At 35.2% G+C, this 24927-nt stretch overlaps 3 protein-coding genes across 3 annotated transcripts in view; 2 read left to right on the top strand and 1 right to left on the bottom strand.

Moving 5' to 3' along the window:
• LOC117109437 (peptidyl-prolyl cis-trans isomerase H-like) overlaps window positions 1–3478 on the top strand; it is a 7364-nt gene extending 3886 nt beyond the window's left edge. Inside the window, exons 4-6 of the mRNA XM_033251795.1 lie at window positions 858–950; window positions 1589–1717; window positions 2237–3478. Coding sequence (XP_033107686.1) covers window positions 858–950; window positions 1589–1717; window positions 2237–2305 — 291 coding nt within the window. The 3' untranslated portion in view covers window positions 2306–3478. The remainder of the gene's footprint in view (window positions 1–857; window positions 951–1588; window positions 1718–2236) is intronic.
• A 2772-nt stretch (window positions 3479–6250) lies between these two features.
• On the bottom strand, window positions 6251–14643 carry LOC117109433 (Y-box factor homolog). The gene is made up of 6 exons (XM_033251789.1): window positions 14487–14643; window positions 12140–12203; window positions 10419–10452; window positions 8742–9119; window positions 8100–8363; window positions 6251–7004 (listed from the first exon to the last, which is right to left on the bottom strand). Exons 1-6 carry the CDS (start codon window positions 14545–14547, stop codon window positions 6909–6911), a joined length of 897 nt encoding a protein of 298 aa, XP_033107680.1. The 5' UTR covers window positions 14548–14643; the 3' UTR covers window positions 6251–6908.
• A 2749-nt stretch (window positions 14644–17392) lies between these two features.
• On the top strand, window positions 17393–24477 carry LOC117109411 (eukaryotic translation initiation factor 5A-1-like). The gene is made up of 5 exons (XM_033251762.1): window positions 17393–17463; window positions 18530–18698; window positions 20337–20441; window positions 21401–21532; window positions 23040–24477. The coding sequence occupies exons 1-5, from the start codon at window positions 17402–17404 to the stop codon at window positions 23100–23102; spliced, it is 531 nt and encodes a 176-aa protein (XP_033107653.1). The 5' UTR covers window positions 17393–17401; the 3' UTR covers window positions 23103–24477.
• Window positions 24478–24927: the final 450 nt, after the last annotated feature.

Genomic DNA, 24927 nt, shown 5'->3' with positions numbered 1-24927 from the left:
CTTGTTAATTCGGTACCAGGCCTAGTTTAGTAGTTGATATGTAATTCGGACAACCTACAACTAGCCTAGGCCTACTAGTACTACTCTAGGCCTAGTCATAATATTCTTCCGAGTTTTCCCGAGATTTCTCATGGTTTGAAAGTACATGTGTGAAACGAACCAAAAATCTCGGAATATCAAACTTGTTACAACTTGTTAATAGTTGTTAAAAGTTGTAATATTTTCTACTAGTGTGAAATGGGTATAGGGAGGTTTTAATTGCACAACGATGGTAAGCTCTAGCAGTGGCGGATCCAGGGGTAGCAAAAGAGGCACTCACACACCCATAGTGTGGCATCCAACAAGAAAAGCACTCGATGACCTAATGGGGGGAAATTCAAGTGAGTAATACCAGCAGCCCTATAGTGCGGCTGATAGTCCGGGATGAACGGTTGATTGATTGACAAGAAAATATTTTCTTGTTATAATTTTTGAATATCTAATAACTTTAAAATATAAATTGAAGCAATTGAAATATATATTTGTATTTATTGGCTCAGTACAGAGTATTTCTTGAATGGTAGCCGATCAAGAAATTAAAATAGAGGAAGTCAGAGCGAGACTTTTAAAGATGGAGGGTCCAAACCGCCTCAGCCCCACCAGGGTTGAAGCTGACAAACAAAATGTTATAGTTATGGAACCTCCAGATGGCCAAATATTCCACTCTTGGGCATAAATTCGAATGCAATTTTCATTCTTCCGCATTTTTTATTTCATTAAATTATCGGACATTTAGTGTGGCTAAGCCAGTGTAGGCAAACCCCTCCCCTCCCTCAAATTCACCCCTATTTAACAATGTTTTTTTTTTTCATTCTTAGGGTGACGGTACTGGAATGTGTAGCATATATGGGACATCATTTGCAGATGAGAATTTCAAACTAAAGCACGACTCTCCTGGATTATTATCTATGGTTAGATTTTTTATTTTTCTTTAATTTAAGGGGTTTAAGGGAGGGGTTTGCTTACAATACATCATTTCTGTTTTACAGATTAACATAATTTGAACATTCTCTAGCTTTGGTCTACATATCAATTTTCAAAATATTGCTGTTGGATCGAAAATACAATTAAGAAAATTCCATCTGCTTATATTTGTGATATATATTTTTTGCCACTTTTAAAATTTGAACCTAATACTGTTTGGTTACCTTGGATTTTCCCATTCAGGGCACATATTTCTTAAAAAAATATTGCATGAATCACAATTATCCAGTAAGGGGAGACCATTTTTAAGAGAGCTCAATATATATTCTTTTTCTATAACCTCCCCTCCCCACAGAAGATCATTAATTTTTGAGATCATCATTTTTTTTCATTTTCATAAAGGGTGCTGCCCCTCATTCTGGTATGTTTTTACTCTCATAAAATTGATGACAAAATGGATAATATATTTCTAATAATCTCATCTCACTAGGCCAAAACATGTGACCCCTCTCCACAAAAGAATACTGAACATTGTTAACCCCTTCTGTTATTGTATGTTTTGTACTCTTTTAAAAATGGTGAATAAATGAAAGATTTTTTTTTTTCAATAATTTCTTCTATCTAGGCCAACTCCGGTCCAGGAACCAATGGGTGTCAATTTTTTGTCACATGTGCGAAATGTGATTTCCTCGATGGAAAACATGTTGTATTTGGAAAAGTTATCGATGGTTTATTAGTGATGAGAAAAATTGAGGTTAGTTTTTGCAGTCATTTTTTCTCATGAATTAAGTTCATCATGGTGTTACCTAAAACTACTTTGGAAAATGCTTTGGGTATAAAATGTAACATCTCTATGACTATGAGCACAATTTTTACCATAAAATCAGGTATTTTAGAAAAAAATACTGCCATACTGCCACAAGCCAAAGCAACCTTGATTACGCAGCATATATCACGGTAACTATGCAGCCATTTTGTTTTGTCGAGTATTTACCAATTCTATATCCAATTGGTCGACTCTTCGTTAAGTTGGATTTTTACCTGCGCAGGTGGGCGTGGTTTAAGGAAGAACAACCAGGCGAATACGGCCATTGTTTTCCCCTTGTTGACACATTTCTGGAGCCACCTTTAATTGGAATGCTCATTAACCACTGAATCACACTACCCTTGCAGAGTTACTAATTACTGCCTTTAAATTTAATATTTTTATTTATATAATAAAGGTATTAAAGTTCATTTTTGTTATTAATATTATTGGTTCTCCATTTTTCAGAACATTCCAGTTGGGTCCAACAACAAGCCAAAAATCCCTGTTGTAATCTCCCAATGTGGGGAGATGTGAAGAGAAAAGCCAATAGTGGGGAGATGTTAAGAGAAGAGAACAGCCAGTAGTGGGGAGATGTGAAGAGAACAGAATAGCCAATAGTTGGGCAACGAGACAGTTACATCGTATATCCTGTAGCGGGGAAATGTAATGAGACTGAAATATAACAAGCAGCATTGGACAGACCTTCTTGAGACTAAACAAAATTTAATATGGTGCTCGATGAAATGCTGATTTTTTTTATATTGAGGCATTACCAGAACCTAGCCCACTGTGCCGCAGTTCTGCTGTTCTACTCTTGGTGTACACGACCAAATCGTTTTTATGTTATTCCTTATTTGATGAAATGTGCATAAAGGCAATCATAAGATGCACTAAGTAATACGTTACTGTACTATTAAATTAAAGACTTGTACTGTATGGAAAAATAGTTTTAAGTGTGGGTCAGTGTTTACCATAGAGGTAAGAAGGGAATGTGTACTCATGTGAATAAGCAGCACTATGTTAGGATTGGCAGAAGTGTTGTAGTGGTGTTCCTCATTACCGCATACATAGATTCCCAAGCATCCGATTGGTTAAAAAGCAGGTAATAACTTCAACAATCACTCCTATGACGTAGGTTGAATGGTACTGTAGTTCATAAATTCCCGGGTAAAAAAATTATCACGTTAATTGATTACATTTTCCCCCCATTGCAATGTAATCTCTAGGCCCCACTTTTACCGTCACTGTAATTTATGACAACCATGGACAGTAAGTAGGACTGCGACCTCTACAACAAGAGATTAGCCCTTTGGCCGCGCCAATCGATGCTAGCCGTACTTAGTGGGTACTCATTTCATTACTTTTCTTAGGCCTCGTAGAATCTGTGTATGAGGTATATAAAACAAATATCTATTGCTCTAGATTCAGGGAACAGTGAAATCTATAGCCCCTTAGTGATATGGAGACTGTAACCTATTATCAGTCAGTATTTGTATACTAATTTCTTGGCTCTTCCCCCCCCCCCTCCCCTCCCACCCACTCTCAAGTTTTATGTAATTTGCCCATTATTACATAGGTGTGTTATGACATCATCATGCTAACACTGTACATTCTTATGTAAATGAAGCAATAATTTGGTGTTCATGTTGCATCTTAATCTTTTTAGAAGACTTCAAATCAATTTGTAATAAAAAAAATAAAAAAAATTAGATGTTATCAAGATTTATTTGTTCTAATTATTAGGATAAAAAAAGTTTGCATTGCCCAAACTGATGATACAAGTTGAGAACACATCACAGTGTCTTGTTTACTCTAATCAGGGATATGCATTACTCATCGAGGACTTTGTGTTCTTGTTAAATTCTGTGGTGTTTCCCGATGGCGAAAGATGGAACATTCTCTTGTCGAAGTACATGTTGCGTTTTCCCAACTCTGTGTTTTATGATAACAAGGGATGGAGCACACTCATGTCAATTCTTTTTGGGGATAAAATTGACATGAGTGTGCTCCATTACATGTTGCGTTTTCCCAACTCTGTGTTTTATGATAACAAGGGATGGAGCACACTCATGTCAATTCTTTTTGGGGAAAAACTATTCCCAAGAATAATTCTACTGGAAGTTTCTTGGCAGCTAGATCCCTCTGTGCTTAGAAGTTGCAATATTTATGTTATCTATTTTGGCATATTTGATTTAAACAATCAGTTAAAAATGAATGATTTTTCCTTTAAAATGTAGTTTGTCCACCACTCAATGGAAATAATAATAGACCTGGGTTCAGTGCAGTGGTATATACATGCAACATACATTTGTAGCCTTTTAATTCCTTTTGGCGCCGACATGGATGCTGAGGCATGGGTATATTTTTTTAGTCCGCAAACTTCCAATTGACCGTAACCAGTCTAATTGTAGCATTTGGCAGCTATTGACATTTAATTGGCATTAGTAGGCTATATTATAATGAGTTACTTTACGAAGTATGTGTCGGCAGGGTTGGTAGGCCGCCCCTAACATGCCTATGAATGACGAATGACATACTTGCCTGCCATTGATTGCACTGTGATGCAGATTTAGTGTTATCATAACATTGTTTACACACCACTGCTTGCATTAGATCTATTGTGAGCTTATTAAATAGGCAGCAACTGTTGTTCAAGTAATGCAATATCTATAAACCGTCTTTACAATGGTGCCGTGACACTCCTATTAAAGGGACACTCTCGGTCACTAAACTAGGGAAAGTATCTTTAAACACTACAACAACCCCTATTAAGTAGACACCCCCTTAGTAATAATAGTTGTCTCCATGAAATCTGCTGACTTGGTATCACCAGAATAGAAAAATAAATTGGATGCGTTAAGATAGCTCATTAAACCAGAATTCCCAAAAACATCAACTGGCTTGAGAGTCCACACTTACCTCAACCCCATCATTATTGCAACTGAGGTGCAAAATTGTTATTTTTAGCACCTCTAGATGTCCACAATTGGCACTCTCAGACTTCAATTTGAAAGTTGAATTGAGCCATCAAAAGAAGATTTGATTTTGCATATGAGAGGCCAACATCGTCAATTTACTTCTTGCAATAAAAGCTGACAGTAATCATTCTTGTTTATGCATTCCAAAGGGTCATTCAAGTATTATGTAACGCAGTGGAAAATGTTACAGTGTGTGACACAGGGGTGGGGGGTGTTGCTTGAAGTGTTACATAACAAAATTAACTTCATGGGAAGAGAAGAAGTATTAAATATTCAAACTTGTATGATATTACTTTATTGAAACATATTACTTCAGTGTAATACAATGTAATGTAACACAGTTGTGTTGAATTTGTGAAATCAATAACAATGAAGTTACATCTACAATATCAAAAAATAACAAAACATCCTACAAATTTGTAGTGTAGGACAAATTTGTAGTGGAGGACATTTATCCTGATACTTAATGTTGTTCATCTGATTTTATTAAAATTGTTGATGTTCGGAAAGGGGGGGGGGGGTGGTTCTAGAGTTACATTACATTTAGAGGGGGTTTGGAAAAGTGTTACAGAGTATTACGGGGGGAATGTCAATATTTTGCCAAAAAATGTGTTACATAATACTTGATTGAGCCCCAAGACAATTTTTAGGACACACTAATAATTCAAGCAGCCTTTTACACATAAAACTGCAATTGCTATTTAAGTATTAGATTTCAAGGGGCTGGCGTGAGAGCTTTAGATTAGGTCTCAAAGCGCGAGTCTTACACCAGACTTGGAACCTCTGCACGTAGCGAGTTTACATCTAGTGCTATCCTAAAGGCCTGTTTACACTATGACGATAAGCTAAAAAGCAACACAACACGATGGCGTGCATTTTAATTTTCGATAATTGTAGTATGTATTATACAATCTTATCATGTACAGTATACAATAAAAAAATTATTTTATCAAATCAAATGACGTCATAATCATGGGAAACGATAAAATCATAGTAGTAAAAATGATTTAATTGTTTCCCCATAATTATGACATTTCATTGATTTTTGACATTATTTTTTGTTATCATATACGTAATAAATCATCATCAATTCTGCTAGTGTGAAAACTTGTTTCTGTTATTTTCTATATTATGAACAATTGGTTTTTAGCTTAAACGTATGTTTGTAGAACATGTGAATACTGCTCGTTCTGGTGCATTATTTATTGGCTTGATGTCGTGAAATGCAATTGCACGTTTACTCTAGTAAATCTCGTACCTGCTGCAACTAAATATGAAGCATGGTTTCCTTAAAATCGCTACACTGGCATTACAGTGTTTTCAGTGCAATCGTTTTACCGCGTAGCCGTCCTTGACGCAATCGGGAAAGGCTCCCTGATTAGATCGAACAATCAGCATCACTAAAATCAGCGTGTAGTGATTGTATGAAAACCAAGCTTAAATAGCCACTTTCATAACTATAAACACATCAATGGACAATAAAAACAAATTTCTATAGTTGTTTTTTTTTTTTAATGGTGTTATTTTATCACTCTCTTATCGAGTACATGTTGACTAATAAAAATGAACTGTGATAATCTAGATGTTAAAATTCCTTAACAGAAAAAAATCTAATTTTTCCAACTTTTGGAGAGCTATCCTGCACGTCACTACTGTATTTCAGATAAATTTCTGGAAAAATATAATGGTCAACTGTACTATGGAATTATTAGTAAATTTTCTAAATTGAGTTTCCCAACAGTTGCAGACAGCTCTCCACCGCAACTAATAACATCCATACTCCCAAAATAATGTTGGAACTAAAACGGAGAAAATTAACTCTTCGTTTTGGGTTAAATTCAGCTGAAAAAATTAAGCAATTTCTTTCCTTATTTCTCAATGTAATGTTCAAATTAGAATTTATGAATAAAATTCATTGGTTTGTTTCATTGTTTATTGGTATAAAAGAGGTTTTGAAATTATTGCTCGTTTCTTTTTTTATTATTATTTTTCTTTTTTTTTCTTAAATCTTTTTGTTTCAAAATCTTGAGAACATTTGCGAAAAGAAATGATTTTGTCAGAAATAAAGGGGTTTTTAATAACCAAATAGCAAGAGGTAACTGTAGACTATATCTCCTGGACATGTTACTCTTAAAGATGGCTTCTTGGGTGTAAAAATCCTAATCGCTTGCTGGTACACCGTTCTCAACTGGTACGACTTCTGCCGCAACAGGTGGAGGACCTGATGGTTTGGATGGGTTATCATCGCTAACGGTCTACAAAATATAAAAAAAAAATATTATGTTAATGGCAGTGACGGTAAAAATCCCTTTCCAATCCCAGTTCCTGAATTCAAATCCTGTGTCACAAATCATTTAAATAAAACAGAATTTTTTTCTTACAATTTACAACTCCACCACATGTCCTTCATAATGAAACTTCTTATTATCAAGCACAATGACAACAAAACTACGAGGCTGGCCACCCCAAAACCAACATATGCTAAATGTTAAAGTGAGTATTTAGCATAAGAGGCAGTATTGTATACTTCCAATACAGAAAAGCCGCAATAATATTACTTTGACAATAATAAGTTGATTCAAGTAAATGACCTATTATTTTATAAATTTAAAGTAATGATTTTGGAGAATATAAATATATTAAATTTTCATGTTTTTGTCACAGTTTTGGCATGGCAAGGTCAATATTATATAAAATCATTTTTTCATGGAAGGTAGCAGGGATTATTGTTATATTACCATCATTGGATAACCACAAAATTATATAGCTGCGTTGCGGGAGACTACTTTAAAAACAAACCTGCATTTAATGTAGTTTCATAATTAAATGTAAAACGTGGGCATGCATGATACTACTGTAAAAAATAAGCTATGCCCTGTGAGCACATGGATATATCAATGCTAATGCTATTGTGTTGTCCGTTTTTCTTGCATGGAAATTACACAGGATTATCTAAACATAGGGCGTAGGCAGTGGATTTGCATCATATTGCAAGAGAAAAAAATAATTTTTGCAGGACTTGTCTCTGGGTTAGAAGGCAGTATTTTAAACAACAGGCTACATAGCTCATATGAAGCTTGCCATTCTAATACCAGCGTTGTGTCGTTAACTGTTAAACTAATTAGCATAAGAATGTAGCAGTATTGTATACTTCAGCACAGAGAAGCTGTAATACTTACTCATAACTCTGGCAATAGTAAATCACTTCCCATAGTAAATGATATATCATTTTAAAGCTTAAAGCGTGGAGAATATGAATGTTAAAAAGTCGATTCTGGTTTTGGCATGGCAAGCCCCATATTCTTAATTAATTACCCACAATACAAATGGTAAGTAAACAGTAAAATTACCTCATCACCACCTTCCTTTTGCTCGTTACTTTCTCTTGGAGGTCCACCGCGGCGGCGACGAAATCGGCGACGACGTCCACCACGCTTTTCACCATCAGTCCCACGGGTTTCATCATCACCCTCGCCACCACCTTCGCCTTCTGTACGCGGTGGTCCACGGTAACGACGGTTCCTGCCTCCACGGCCTCTGTATCCGCCCCGACGAGGTCTTCGTTCACTCTGAGTTTCGCCTTGATTCTCGCCCTCAACACCTTCACCGCGATTCTAAAAAATGTACAAATATCTATCTATCTATCTGTTTAAGGTTAGAGGTCAAAGGGCATGTCTAAGATATAAATTAAAGTACATACAGCCTCATAGCATTAGAAGAAAATAGATTTTAATAATTCTCAAAGGATTTATCAGGATTATTCCTCTAATAAACACATAAGACATACACTAAAACATTTAGAACTATCTTATTAATTTATGGCATATTATTTTTTTGCTCCACCTGATACATGCCATGCAGTATTTAATCTTTTTGCCACAAGTGGTTAATCATTTATATAAGATGCAAAGCTGTCACAAAGGATGAACATTGAATATAAAAGATGGTTAAAATTGTGAAAAAATCACACCACCCAAAAAAAAAAAACATACCTCCTTATCATCATCATCTGAGCGGTTACGTGGCGGGCCACGGTATCTCCTGTATCCACCACGATACCTTCCACCACGTCCCCTACGACGGACATTTCTCTTCTCTCCATCTCCAGCTCCTTCGGATGTTTCACCCTCTCCGCCACTTCCTTCACCCACTTCTCCATTCTCCCTCTGTGGGCGCCGTCTGCGGTAGTAACGACGGCGGAAGTTGCGTCTCTCGGCAGCATACTTGCTACCCTCAACTGGGGCTCCTTCTGGTCCTGTGACATTGGCAGCCTCAGTGCCTTTGTCTCCTTCAACAACGTCAAATTCTACGGCCTCGCCATCACCCACACTACGCAGATATTTTTTCGGGTTGTTTTTCTTAATTGCAGTCTACAAAGGAAACAATTTTTATTATTACAATAGCATTAAACTGTTTAAATCCAAACTGTGGGAAATAACTTGGTGTAGAATATTAATATTACTTTAGGCAGAGGCTATTACTGGTACACCGGTCTAGCACTTTGGCTACCAGCGATGAGTAGTCGCCCACAGGGTGTTGCTGAGGGCACCAGGGCCGAGTATACTCGTCAAAATTGGGGTAACATTCTAATATTTAATATTTATTATATATAATATAATAAAGTTTATTATCATTGTTATAAATTCTAGAACCACAGACTTCAACGGCTCGTGGAAGATACACCTAGACGATAACGTACAGATGATGTATGTATGTTTGTTGTGTAATGTTGCCGGTAGTACACTCAAGCAGCACAGTGGGGGCGCCCCTTGAACATATACCAACCCATGCAAAAAGCGGACGAGATAACTCGCACTTGGCATAGTTCATTTTTCCCACCAATTTATTACACACATTATTTTGATATTTTGATGATGTATGACTATATAAAATTTCAAGAAAGTATATTTGTACATGTAAACTTGGTTTGGCACACGGGTAGGAACCTTAAAAAAAGGTCTGGCAGTCAACGTGTTAAACTATTCGTAATTCTGATAATTCATTGCCTGTTTCTAATGTTCTTCACTATACAAACTTCAAATTTTAAGTTAACAATTATCGACGGATTATACTTTTTCCATCATTTTCAAGACGGTACATTTTGCTAAAAAAAACATTGGATAACACCACCCCCACCCCAACTTTACACTGAGTGACCTAGAACCTTGATTGGAATGACTGATCTCAAATCCGTTCATGTATCAATAACATTATATATTCCCTACTTGTTATAAATATTGACATGCAATATAACAAAATAGGGTCTAAACATGTGACTACTGCCACGCTCGAGTTTGTTTTTGTTGAAATGCCAACCGGATCCACAAGTTGCAGTGGCTTATCTAGTGGTCTTGAAATAGGAAGGTTAATGGGGGAATGAAGGTGGAGTGGTGACTCAATGATTAAGTAAAGGGACTAGGTCACAAATAAGGTGGTATGATTTCATTTTTTTTGCTTCAGAAATTTTAATGGGGGAAGAATGGGGCTTTTTTTGGGAAGGGGGCTTGCGAACCCACTAGATATGCCACTTCAAGTTGTATTTAATTGGGATGTCAACTAGAGTGTTGGTCTCTCAGTTCCCAGAATACTTACTCATTTGCATATTAGAGAGGGTAAGAAATCTGCTGCTGCCATTCTAAGCAACAGTCACAAAATATTGATTAACTTACCTGATGTACAAAGACATCCTCTTTATTATCATCTCTGCCAATATAAAAAAAAATAATAAATTACATAAGCTCCCGTAATCTTAAAAGCTCTGATGAGGGCAGTATAATAGAGGCAGTAGAGCTAAAAAAGATCTATTAATCAATCGACTATTAATCAATCAGCCGAGTGTTTCTAGTGCTCCTAATGAGGGCAGTATAACAGAGGCAGTAGAGCTAAAAAAGTTCCATTAATTAGTTTCTAGAGCTCCTCATCAGAGCTATTAACAATCACAGCATTTATTATTTTCAAGGGTATAATTACTGCTTAACATCAATTTTAACTGCAAAAAATATACTACTGAATAAACATATGTGTGGAGAAGACAAGCCAAGCTAGTCACTCCACGCAAATTGTGTTTCGGAGATAATGGTCAAAACATGTTGGAATGCCAACATTTTCGAAATCTATTTTACTACGCATTTCAATAAAAAAAATAAGCAGTTGAGCCCTCTAAAAATACTCAATACGCACTTGGACTTACTAATAATAGGGTCACATCTTTCCTCAAAGGTATTGAATAAATAATAAATAAATAGCATATTAAACTAGAGAAAAATTTTAAATGATACTAACTTGTACAATACCAAAAAGCGACACTTTTATACTGTGTTTTGTTAAGCCTCCGCTTAACAAATGACAATTTCCAATCAAAATAAAATATCAATTTTACTCGCTGCCGTTTATTTTTTCTTTTCAATTATTTTTTGTTTCGCATTTTATCACTCCAATTACTGAACTGTTTGTACTACCTCAATACATTCTTTATGACATCACAACTGAATATTTAGCAAAGATCTAAGGGTATGATCAATTAAATACTAATACTAATATGTTGTTCTTATATAGCGCTTAATGCCTTAAAAAAGCCTCTAAGCGCTTCACATTACTACCCCGGTCATTGGATCAAACACATATGGAACACATTGAACACCAAATTAAATTAAATGATATTATTATTCCATAATATTGCAGCTAGTAATCAGCACAGTTGTGTTGGAACCTACCAGGTACACACTTGTACTCCTGGGTGGAGAGAGGCAACCGTAGATAAAGTGCCTTGCCCAATTGGACACAAGCGATTTGCACAGCGAGAGTTTCGAACCCCCGACCTCGAGGTTCACCTCATCTCACCTCACATTTTTTTTTATTTATCAGTAAAAAATCTAATTATATTTTCTTCTCTGCCTAGAGGCTTTTGTAGGACCATTTTGCAATTAAAAAAAATATATAGTTGTTTCTGTTCTCAAATCTTTCAATTAATATAATTCAACAGTAAATTTCATTAACAGGGAATATAGGTTTTTTCCTATATAGGAATAATTTGGTATGATTACACCTTTCATCCACTACTTAATGATACTATTATATCTCGACGAAGGCCAACTCTAGCATGATTACAATTGATACAGTTTAGCAGGAAAAAAAATCAATATAATAATACAATGTAACAGCAGAGGTCCACAGGTTACAGTGCCTATAGACAATGGCACTTACAAATGCACAAGCTTTGCAAAGATAGTATTGATTATCACTATTCATATTTGAATGGCACAGCAAACAAAACAATTCACACATTTTGCATCAATGTGGGGAGAGTGTACTGTAAGTAAAACAAGGATTCTTTTGTTTATGATTGGGAACAGTTCTCATAATGAACAATTAATTACAGTACTGTACATACCTGTTGATGAAACCATAACCGTTCTTTACATTGAACCACTTTACGGTTCCAGAGACTCTTGTGGCTGAAAAAAAGGAAAAAAATATCGTGGATTAAAAAAAGTAATTGATTAAAAATGAACATGACTCATTTCTAATCAAACTTTGGTTCTTATCTTGTTTGTTGCATAGATAATGTGTATAGTATGTTAGCTAGATGAAAGACAAACAATCAAGTTCAAGATTTATATGAAAATGATTTTTTTCCCATTCATGGGTTTTATACACAGGTGGGCAAATGAGCATACAGTGAAGCGGTATAAAAGCAGTACACAAAGGTTTTTGGAAATTTTTAACATAAAATCTCTAATAAATCATGAATTCAGTTCTCCGAAATAGTATGATGCCCACTTATAATTCATTATACAGTGCACCCTCTAATTCGAGACTCCTTTTATTCCTTGAGACCCTTCTAATTCGAGGCCCCTCTAACTAATTCGAGACCACTTTTTCAAAGAACCAATTAACAACCTTTAATATTACACAAAGCTAAACCTCTATTTAGAGACCAAACCCCAAGACCACCCCAAATTTCTAGGTCCAAAATAGTATGATTCACCACCCCTAATTCAATATACAGTGCACCCTTTAATTCGAGACTCCTCTTATTCCGAGAGACCCTTCTAATTTCTAATTTGAGACCCCTCTACTATAATTCAAGACCACTTTTTCAAAGTACCAAATAACAATCTTTAATATTCTTACACAAAGCGAACCCTCTATTTAGAGACCAAACCCCGAGACCACCCCAAATTTCCAGGTCCCAAAGTCACTTCAAATTTGGGGGAGGGGAGAACTATAATATGAATATGCTGCTGATAAACAAATTTCTCACAAATTAAATATTGTTATTGATGTGTTGCAACAAGTCAAATAGCCTTTTTACAACGCATGGTAGGCCTACAGCTTTAACAGTTATAAGCAGCAACACTTTTGAATAAGAGCCTAAAGGGCCGCACTAACTTTAAAAATGTAAGCACCAACTTTGGTGCTGTTTTGTGCTTAACACACATATTTATTCAATTATTCAAAAAAGATAGTGAAGAAATGAAAAAAACCCTGTGTGCATTAAACATATCTTAAATACAATAAATCTGATTGTATATAGAATTAATAATTTTAATATTTACAAAGTAATTATTTGTAGCTTTTCCTAAATATCTTTCACTTAATTTAAATACAGAATTTAATACTACTGTATCAATTATTTATAAAAAATATTTTTACTCCTTCAGGTAATATTAACATTCAACAAGGAAAATTAGTCTGAAAATTGGATTTTTCTGAATTCTTTGTTGACTCCTTCAAATTATTTTTGATAATTTAGATCAATTCCACTAAAATATTATGTGAAAATTTTTTTATTTTCTCTTTGATTGGCAACAATAAAATAGGCCTAGACGGTCTACTGACATAAAAATTAGAACTACAAATTTACAAAGACACTTTAACTAACAAATTAAACTCCTTACTACTATAAGCTTATAGATAGTATTACTAACACTAAAAATAGTATTGCGAATTTCCAGTGCAGCCTATTTATATTTGGACCGACTCATCTCAATCTCATCGAAAAACTTCATACAGTAACAATGCAAATAGACAGGTCCTAGTTAGATCATTACTTTGAACATCATTAAAACATTTTACATGTACATTGTACATGACTCACTCAGACAGAGAGGAAACTTTCGTTTATATGAATTATGATATGATGAATATTAAAAATTTAAATTCACACTTAAATACATTTTTATGTCTACTCTATTATTTTAGTCTTAAAAGGCTTCCTGTTTTAAGACATATTATAAAGGTTTTACAGCAATCTTTGGTACGAATTCTCTGGCAGAGTATAAGACCAAACATGGAGAAGCTAAAGAGAAATACTGAATGATGAAAACATGCTTGTACTTTATGTATCCCTCCGTCGTTCGGTAGACAAAAATACAAAAATATTTTTCCCGAGCTGTTCTGTGTCGAGTAAGATTGAAAGAATGCTTGGTATTTCGTATACTACTGACGTCGCCGAGATAATATTTCAAACAACTGCGGCTGTTTGAAGCAAAAATTGACGATCTTTGGACAAGAAATCTTATGTAGGTTCAAAAGAAAACAGATAATCGTTAGGTACAAACATAAAAACTAAGTTCTTTTGTTGGTATATTTTCGTTCAACAGCTCGCACTGCGCCGACGTGTTCAGACGAGATCAACGGCCTGCTGCGAACATTACGACGAGACAGCCTAAAATGTATCCATCATTTCAACAAATTATAGAATTTCAATTTTAACTTTTTAGGTAAATACATACCGATGACCTTCTTTTCTGGGGCCTCTTCGTTCTCAATATGATGTTCCTGGCCCACAGACATTGTTAAGATGTTAATTCAAGATGTTATTTGCTCCGCTCTTTCACAGCGTTGTTCTTGGATGCTGCATGACTAATGCATTGTGGGACGGACAAGACGCGGAGTCGTCAAGTGCGCCACCAATCGATAATGTTATACGAAAAATGACATGTGGCATTATTTTACATTAAACAATGAATTTAAATGATCAGTCACTGATTAAAACAATATATCTATATTCATGTTTTAAAGCAATAAAACAAATAAGAAAAAAGGCAACATCACTTGTCAGAGAATGGAGTAAATTACTACGATTATGGCAGGGACTTATTTTTACACCCCCTTGATTATAGTGGTGGGGGGGGGGAGGGGTTTAATACGTATTTGAAATTTAAAACATAGTTTTAATTAAAACTTTTAATGACTTTGTATTTTGATCGGCTAACTGGCTTGCCTTTGATTTGGAAGGATCCTTATTAAATATGATGGAAATAAAATAAAAATAGAAATAGGTGTTCCAAATGTCTTGATATACCCATATATGGGAAACTTATAATTTGTCATGACCGAGATTCGGGGGTACTCAGTAATTATATTTTTAACACGTTCGTCCCATCCCTCTTCCGGGGACACCATAGGAAGGGGACTTTTCTTATTATAGTCCGAATATGCTCAGCCTAAGTAGCAGCTGGCAGTGAGGATCCGATCATCATTAGGGCCTCTACTGGAAAAATAATGTTATAAATTCTAAATAATAAGATCAGCATAAATGCATTAAATTAAAGTATTAATTTGTTATATAATTATTTTGAAATAAATAAACAAATTAATAAATACATCATAATAGAAGACCAAAAGAGACGAAACTCAAGTTTTCTTCGCATGGCGAATCATAAAATGCAGGTAGGCCTATCATTTGTAAATATGTACTCTACAAAAAAAAAACAAAAAAACAAAAAAACAAAAAAACAAAAAAAACAACCCTTATATATTAAATTGTACCTGCTCCAACAATTTACTTTTTATTGTTTAATGTTTACTTTGTGAGGATCCGATCATCATTAGGGCCTCTACTGGAAGAAATAATGTTATAAATTCTAAATAATAAAATAAATCAGTATAAATACATTAAATTATATTAATAATTTGTTATATATTTTGAAATGAATATACAAATAATTAAATACATCATAATAGAAACCAAAGAGACGAAACTCGAGTTTTTTTCGCATGGCGAATCATAAATTGCAGGTATCATTTGTAAATATGTCTATATACTCTACAAAAGAAAAGAAAAAAACAAAAAACAAATATTAAATTGCAATCTTGAAAAGCTCATTTTGAAAGGATCAATTGTGAAATTGTTAGGCGTTCACTTAATTTGGTTGTTATAGAGTAGGCCTACAGGGGTGGACCCAGTGACTGCGCCAGCGGGGGGGGGGGGAAACAGGGCTTTAAGCCCTCCCCCACCGGACAGGTCAAGTCTCCCCCCACCTCATCGGACAGAGCTCGTCTGGCAGTTACTAAAATATATAAAAATAGGCCCACGCCAAGCCAATAGGTGTGTCACAATCAGAGTGTCGTTTCTGGCCATCCAGAGGTTCCTATTCTTATTCTCAAAACCCTTCCACCAACTCGGGTCTACGAGCCCAAGTCTCCCTATTGCACAGCTCAGCCCCGGCCTCCACCCCCAGAAAATATATCCTAAAGCCGCCAATGGGCGAATCCAGAGATGTCCGAAAGTGAAGATCATAGGTACAACACCACCCTAGGGGGTACGGGGAATCACCCGTGAAATATTTGTTTTCTAGACGCCGATAACCTCTGAGGCAATTTCTTTTTCTTTCCTTCCTTTTTTTCTTTGCTTTTTAACTTACAAGGTGGGGGGTGCTTCCCCTCCCCAAATTCGCCCTGGGTGCATAGTTACCAACCGTCTCGCATCGTGCGGGACGGTCGCGCATAAAGTGATTGGATGAAACATGCATTTTGCAGAAACAAATGCGTGATCCTAAATTTTGTCACGCATTTAGCACAAGAAGTCTATGCGCGATAAAAAATTATCACGAATTCAGGGGAAAATGTATTTAAAATTAGAAGAAATTGATTTTAATTTTAAAATAAAGCAAAAAAAAAAAAAACAAACAAAGAAAGAAAAAACGGTCATACTAATGAGTCATTAGAGAGTGCAGTATTTAGCATACGTTAATACTTATTTCACTGACGTGTTACTAAAAATTGATCAGTAAAGAAATATTTGTGTGTTTACATAGTTGCCTTGAAATTCATATTGTACGTATCTTTATTAAAAAATTTTTTTGCTTATGTAGGCCTACCTGAAACACTCCCTGAAATCGTTTTAAAAGAGCTTAAATGCACATCAGAGTTCCCGCCACCCCCCACCGAGCTCTACCCCTGGACCCCGCCCACTTCCCAGCCAAATGGTTTAGCACTCATTTCAAATCTCCCACGTTGGTAACTATGGGTGTATTTCAATTTTTATAACATTTCTGTATTCCATTTGTATTTTCAAAAGAGGCACCACTGAAAATGGTGAATGTTAAAGTAAAGTAAAAACTTCCAACTAACAACAGCGAGGAAAACTTTTGCCTGTAGGCTACAATTTAATAAGATTTTGAGCGGTAATTGTAAATAAATTTTTCCCATAAAACTCTGGTCACACATAATTAACTGGTTTAATGATATATTTATATTAGTTTCTATAGTTAAGAAGACCAAATAATTTCAACTTTAATTAATTGTATCTGAAAAAAAGAAAGAAAGGGAAAGTGATGAAATGGGAAGAAACCGACCCCTGATTAAATCAGCATAGGGGGTATAAGCAATGCTCCATTTCGATACCCATATTGCAACTCTACGCATGCGTGCTTTGCAACCTATTCTATCCTCTCTCTTCCACATCTGCACTAAAGTAGAATACACGTGAGTATATGAAATTGACAAGTTTAATTGTTGCTAATATTGCTATGATTTTGTATATTTCATCTCATTTGATAAAATTCTTTGACCACGTACACTTGTACTGATCGTGTTTCGTGTTTTGTTGGTCTGGATTGGATTGGCCCAAGCCTAGACCAACCTTTCTCGGTCAAAGTCTCGCCCGATCTCTGAAAAATGTCGCCATCCATCGCCATCTTCTTTATTTAACATTTCGCTATGCTGCTAGTTTGCATGTCCAAATGTGCCGCGGTGTTTATAATTTAGAGGCCTCAGTTCGGCGCTAACGCTGCTAATATTCTTTGACTTCAGAGAGAGAGACGCTTGAGAGTGGCGCTTATTCATTACAAATTATTTGAGTGGTTACATGCTACTGTGTAACAATAACATAAAGTCTAACCAGACATGTGTGTAACTTGAAAAGGAAGCCTAGCCTAGGCCTAGGCGCTACGTGGGTTTGTATCTAGCGGTCATTTTTTCTTCCTCTCTACTTTTCTAGTTAGGCTAGCCTCCCTACCCTAGACCTGCCTTTTTACGTTTTTGAATATTTGTTACTCAAGTAATAATTTGCCTGTTTGTGCTGTTCTCAGAACCAACATTGCATTTATAAACGTTCACACTCACAGCATTGATTTTTATTATTCAAAAATACAGCTTTTTTTTTTTCAAAATTATAAAAAGTTTATAGTAAACATTTCATAGAGAATTGATTATTTTTCTTTAACCGGAATAGGGCCTAGTAGTTATTTTTCCTGAAAACTTTTTTACTTATTTATTGGATTGGATTAATGTAACTGCCAACCATATGTACTGTAAAAGTTGTTGTTTTGTCAAATATGTACGGAAAATCGCTTGGAAAATATGTGCGCCAAATCGTAACTACTGCGTAATAAATTGGTTATTAGAAGATAGGCCAAGGCAAAAAAAAAAAAAATTGTGCAGAAGTCGGCCCTTATTTCCAAAAAGCACGGACGGTGTCATGTGTCTATTTGTTTCTACAGATTGGTGTAAAATTCAAACTAATGTGGGGTTTTGGGTTTTTTTTTTGCAGATTTTCATTGAAAATGACTGATTTTAATTCTGGAGATTCAGGGGCTTCAAATACCTTTCCAGCCCAGTGCTCTTCCCTTCGCAAAAATGGTTACGTAGTGATTAAAGGTCGCCCTTGCAAAATTGTAGAGATGTCTACTTCAAAGACTGGAAAGCATGGTCATGCCAAGGTAAGTTAAGCAGTGGTGGATACAGACAGTGGCCAAAGTGGAGAATGTGGTACAGTGGTTAAAGGTGCTTGCCTTCCAATCTCAGGGTCCTGGGTTCAAAACCTGTGACAGCACAGGATTTTTTCCCAGGGCCGAAACATATCTCCACTCCCTCTCTAAGCCTTGTAATGAGGCTTCCGCTGATAAAGCATCACATTATTTTATTTATTTAATTGACCCATTCACAACCAGAAGCGCTTTAAGCGCTCGCTAACTATCGTGCTTAATAAATTAACAATAATTTTTAAAAATTTGTATTGTGTGCATGTATTTTTACTAAATGTTCTAGAAAATATCAAAAATTAAAAAAAAAATTATGTTGAATTCTTGCATTTTTAATTTGAATGAATAGAGTAATTAAAAAATGCGAAATTTGATCATATATTTGTAAAAAAAAATGCCAGTGAACGGAAAGGTGCCGTTGTCAATACTGATGAATAAAATAGTAAAAGAATACTTTCTTTTCAGAAAGCAACTATGGCCACATATTTCCATGTAAAAATGATTTTTTTTTTCCCCTTCTTTTTTTTTTTTTTTTTTCCCTTTTTTTTTTTTTTGCTGAAAGAAAATCACATGCTATCAATATAGTTAGCAGCCATCTTGGTTGTTGACAATGAGCGTTGAACTTCCTGTTTTCTGGTGAGAATTGCCTCAACGTCTTCACGTTGAGATAATTTACGAAATAATGAAAAAATTGATATCAGCTTTTCCTATATTATTCACATTGTTCATAATTTTTTTTGACACCAACTGGATTTTTAAAGATACTAGGTGCGATTTTCACATGACTTTGAGCGGGCGCATATCGGAATATAATGAATTATGGATTTCACTTCGCGAGCTAAATTATGTTTCTTGCGCGACAACAGGTGAGTGAACATGCCTCAGAGAGGCTCGTTCGGCCTGCTTGGTAGGCTATGCTAGGCCCCCTTGAGGTGAAATTTTATATTTGTTATCTACCACAGTTCTTGATCAATAAATTCAAATATAGTTTTATTTTGTAAAGGAATAATATGTGCTGATGTAGAGATTCATTTTTTTATTTTGGCTGTTGACTCGGTTTTTTTTTTTTTTTCAAACTTATTGATAAAAATTAGTTTATTAAAATAATAATTTTAAGTTATTTTTTAAAATTTCACAACACCAACTAAATAGCTTATTTAGGTAAAACATTTGATTATCTTTCAAATGTTATCAAACATTATTTTATTACTCTTAAAAAAATTAAAATTATATAACATTTCTGTGAATAAAAAAATGAATCTTGTGATGTGAAAGGATATCAAGAGGCCCCTGAATATCAGCTGACCTACTAGGATAAAAACAGGAACTCACCCCTCCACTTGGAGGCGAAAACTGCAGAGCCTCTAGAGGGCTATGGACTCGACATATGTCTTTGATCAACACTTAAAAAAAATGTTGCATGTTGTTTTTCAATATCAAATGCCAAGCAAAGCATTTCCAACTGTTGTTGCAACTAGTTTGCATGCTGTTTCAGCTCTAAATGATTATTATTTACAAAAGTAACCACCTTGCATATAAGTGGATTCCAGCAACTTGTTTTTGGGTATTAATGCCAACCTTTGCCCTTTTTTAAAGGTCCATCTTGTTGCTATTGACATTTTCACTGGAAAGAAGTATGAGGATATCTGCCCATCTACTCACAACATGGATGTTCCTAATGTAGTGCGAAAAGACTATCAGGTTAGATCACCATTACTGGTTGTCATTTTGTGCTGCAAGTTGGCAGGAGTGAACAGTTAGTTTACCAACTGTCATAATCACTACGACAATTAGGCAGTGGTATAACGCCTATGGGCTCGAAGCCCCAGGCCCTTGCTCCAAAAGGGTCCACTATTTTAACAGAGCGGTGACATTATGGTCCAGTAGTAGACACCCAGAACTAGCAATTTAAAACAATGTGTGACAATACTACTTTTACAATATCAATTCCAGATCCAAAATGTTCCACAGTGGGGCTTTACCAGTAACTGACATTTAAATACTTTGGATTATTAAAGTAATGGGCTACTAAAATTCACAAAAAATTAAAAAATTAAATTATAGTAAATAACACCCACGGTATTGTTTGATATTCCACCGTGAATCCTATGAAAAGTAAACATCTGGATTACGATCTTCCTGTGTTCAGACGGAGGGGTATGTAATTGGGAGATGAGTGTTTTGAATTCAGCAAAATATATATCGGACATATGTGTCAAAGACCAGCCAAACCAGTCACTCGTCACAAATTGTTTTCAGAGAAAATAGCCAAAACATGCTGGAATGTCAAATTGGTAAAAATCTATTTTATTGCACTAAACTAAGCTGTATATAAATATCTATACATCATGCTATGCTGTTATTTTCCCCATTTTCGATGCTAAAACAACACCATATAAGAATTTTGTGATAGTTTCTGCATGATAAATGCCCGAAATCATAAACTTTGCAGGCTAATTGTTCTAAACAGCTGTATGTTTAAACTTCTAAGTACTGTACAAGGAAATGTCGGATTTGAATGGTTTTGTACCATTTTATAGCTAGTATTTTACTCTTTAACCCTGTATTAATAACTCAAATCAATTTATGCGACGAGTGACTATTTTGGCTTGTCTTTGCCAAGTATTCATTTTTGTAACTGATTATTGTTCATCCCTCAGCTTATTAACATAGATGAAGGATACCTTTCCCTAATGGATGATGGTGGAGAAACTCGTGATGACGTCAAAGTTCCAGAGGGCGAATTAGGAAAAGAAATCGCTGTCAAGTTTGAAAAAGAGGATTCATTCAGTGTAAGTTGTTTTTTTTTTTCTAGTAGTGCTGTGAATACGATCTGTCCACAGCAATGTTTGATATAATAATTGTCAAATAACGCATATTTAAGTGCTAGGAAGAATAGGCAGAATATATTTATGAAGTGAATAAATTAATTTAAATTGCAGAACAATTATACAGAATTGATTTAAGCAGAATTTTCTTCAGTTGCAACACTAAATATGCAATTTATTTTTGTAAAAAAAAATCCAATCCATTGTTCCTCAGTTTGAGAGTTTGGGAAGTGGAGTTATTTATTTTTAGAAGTGCAAAAGAAATCCTTGTTTTTGCAGGAATTCCTAAGTGTCAATCGATAACCAATCATTACCAGTTATTAGGGAGCTTTTGATTTGTGCGACAACGAAATCATTCATGCGTGACCGTCCTACCGGGCGTCCTACGTTCTCTGCATACGTAGATTTGGCCAAATTGCGTCCTAGAATCCACGCGACAAGGAGAACTTGACGTTCTTGCATGCGCAGATGACTTTTAGTGACATCACTAAGTTCTGCATCCTGAATCAAAGGCTCCCTATTGGCTTGGTCGAATGGTCCATTTTAGTATATATAACTATAACTGTTTGATGCCATCTTTCCTGTATCTCTTTCATCTGTATCTTTAACAATTCTGATCTGTGTCTATATCAGCTCTTGTATCTGAGCTCTGATCTACAGTATAGCAACTCTTTGATCCGACAACGTATTATTATTTTTTTTTTTTTTTTGGCCAAGAAAAAAAACATTCAGGAACCTAAAAGTGAAAAAAATCACTATAATAAAAGTTCTTTACACCTTAAACCAACAGATGCACTGATTATGTATAAATGACAGAACAAACGTTCCTCCGAATAAATCATGGCCTCCCTTTCTTTATTCGCAGTAATGTTTGTTCTATGTTATTTACACCTTAAGTAACAACAAAATACATTTACATAGAAATATAATATACTCTGATTCTGAACCTATAGGTAAGGCAAGACATTCTTTATACCTTGTTTAGTAAACCCACCGCCCATAATGTTGTTTTCAAATTAATATAAAATTTCTTTTTTTGGCCAGTTAGTGCAAACGCCGCTGCTGCCTTGAAATCTCCAAAAAATAAGATATGTATATTTCCTCCTGATTATATAAATCTTTAAAAAAATAAAATCAAATTTTAGGCCAATTTACGCAAATGCTGGCACAGAAAAATTTTAATTTAAGAAAAAAATAAAGTTTTTCTTAATTTTTATTACGCCTGCTGTTGCCTTGAAATAAGATATGTAATTTCTTCCTAATTACGTTAACCTTCCCATTTCTACACTGTTAACATTCACCATTAAAATAATTTTTTTTTTCTCTAGATGTTTTAGGCAAAACTATTTGCTAAATTAAGAAATCAATCGTATCGAAAATAAGGTCGCGAGACAAGGTATTTAAAAAAAAGCCTCGCCTGAAACTGAATTGTGTGCATGACAACCATTTGTACTGAATCCATCTCTTTCAGGTTACCATTCTGAAGGCTATGGATGAGGAGAAAGCTGTAGCAATCAAGAATTTGGCAAACTAAGCATCAGAATGACAAGCTTGTAATTATGTTAATGATGTGTACATTGGTCTAGAGAGTGCAGTCTGTGGGACCAGAATAACCAAGTGGAAGGATGCTGAATCAGTTTATCAAAAACATACAAATAACGGAGCTAGTGTCGTCTATTTGGTATCATTCAATCGTTGACACTGGTGATAAAAATAGTACATACAGTCTCCTTAATATGCAGATGCAGGAGATATTTTTTTCTTCATTTAAAAACAATTTATTGATTTTTGGTCAAATATATATATATACAAGCACTAGTTAGTGCAGAGAACAATGATTCTTTATTTTGTTGGTGTTTTATTTTTTGTAAATGCTAAAAAAAAAGATGTGAATGGCTTTAATTATGGTGGCATTGTATCGGATTATATTATGTGATAATTAATTTTAATTATATTTTTTTTTCATCAATGATAAGGAGTAGGCGGTACAGTATCAACAACTTGTACATGGAGTGGATCACATTAGTTACTCAATGTTTAATTTACCACTATAATCATGATGTATATGTATGATACACTGATTAATAGAATAGTTATGTACTCATTTATATTGCTACTTCCAAAGGGTACATGCTTTGTGATGTTAACATATTTGATTGCCTGTGCAGTAATGGGAACAGCTCCCTCTACTGATTCTGTTAGAACTTTTGTCTTGTTTGATCATTTGAAAATTCCTTCCTAAATCGGTAAACCTTCCTGGATTATGTGCCAGTCGTTTATCCTTCTATCGTGAACCAAGTTAGGTTTGTTTTGCGAAAGCGATAAAACTTGACAACATGGTTCCTTAATACTGACCAATTCATTATCATACCTTTGGACTTGACCAATGTCCATATCCTCAGTGCTTTTGTCACATAAGTGTAGACGGGTAAGCTACTTAGCAATGTAATTTATTGAACGAACCAAGGAGAGAATGCATTTCCAGGTCCCAGATGTAAATGGATATTATAAATAAAAGTCCGTTTTAAATTTTTTTTTGAAAAGATGTTATCAAAACTTAAATCAAATAATCAAATAAAGAATCGGAGCGGGAACATATCCGGGTCCCTGGTGTAAATGTTTCACACTAGCCGTTACAGCAGGTTGTGGTGTCTGCTGGTTTTCGTCATCCCCCCCCCCAATAAACTATCAAAAGCTTTAACACGTCTTTAACTGTAAGACTACAGTATATACATTGTGGACAAATGGAGGGGGCCCTTCAAGGCCCTTAGTTGTGCTGAGTTTTTTTTTTTTTTCAGCGGACAGTTGTTCACGGCTTGCATGACATTATAAAAAAGGTCATTGGCATCTGAACATTCAAAAGATTTGTTTTTTCATGCTAATAAAGTTTAGATCCAGATAAATCTCAAGTTGATAACCAGAGTTTAATATTTATGTTGTTCGCTTGAGTACTGTACACACACAAAATGCGAGTGTTATACAGTACAATTCTCACTGTACAGTAATTGGTGATGGCATGGTGGGCAAGCAGGGCTTATGCTCCCGTTGGAGAGGTGAAGTCCCTGTTGGCCACAAATATTCTAGTTTATTGCAGATGTGGGTATGACATGGCCAAGAAAAGAAAATTTATCACATAAAATATAATAGGCCTTGGCCCCTACATGGGTGACTCCAGAAATTTGCCAACAAGGGGTCGAACATGTCCGACAGGTAGTCATACTAGAGCCTCGGTCGGAGTCCCACAATAAAGAAAACACCCTGGGTAGGGTTGATGGGGAGAGTTTTTATGGCTTTTAATTTATGGTCCAAATTGTTGTTTCAGACCACAATATTAGGGATTGGCAATCAAACAATAACGT

The sequence above is a fragment of the Anneissia japonica genome, unplaced genomic scaffold, assembly GCF_011630105.1.
Source record: "Anneissia japonica isolate Jap-2015-1 unplaced genomic scaffold, ASM1163010v1 scaffold287719_len1884721_cov185, whole genome shotgun sequence".
Classification (NCBI taxonomy): domain Eukaryota; kingdom Metazoa; phylum Echinodermata; class Crinoidea; order Comatulida; family Comatulidae; genus Anneissia; species Anneissia japonica.
This window is presented reverse-complemented; position numbering and strand designations above follow the sequence as displayed.

What these genes read in the sequence shown, in the direction of transcription:
- LOC117109433 (XM_033251789.1), bottom strand. Translation starts at nt 14,547, where the DNA reads ATGTCTGTGGGCCAGGAACATCATATTGAGAACGAAGAGGCCCCAGAA. An exon ending in GGTTATGGTTTCATCAACAG is followed by an intron (nt 10,453 to 12,139) that starts GTATGTACAGTA and finishes TTATATTGGCAG; the next exon opens with AGATGATAATAAAGAGGATG. An exon ending in AAAAGGAAGGTGGTGATGAG is followed by an intron (nt 7,005 to 8,099) that starts GTAATTTTACTG and finishes TATATTTTGTAG; the next exon opens with ACCGTTAGCGATGATAACCC.
- LOC117109411 (XM_033251762.1), top strand. Translation starts at nt 17,402, where the DNA reads ATGCGTGCTTTGCAACCTATTCTATCCTCTCTCTTCCACATCTGCACT. An exon ending in TAGTGCGAAAAGACTATCAG is followed by an intron (nt 20,442 to 21,400) that starts GTTAGATCACCA and finishes TTCATCCCTCAG; the next exon opens with CTTATTAACATAGATGAAGG. An exon ending in AAAAAGAGGATTCATTCAGT is followed by an intron (nt 21,533 to 23,039) that starts GTAAGTTGTTTT and finishes CATCTCTTTCAG; the next exon opens with GTTACCATTCTGAAGGCTAT.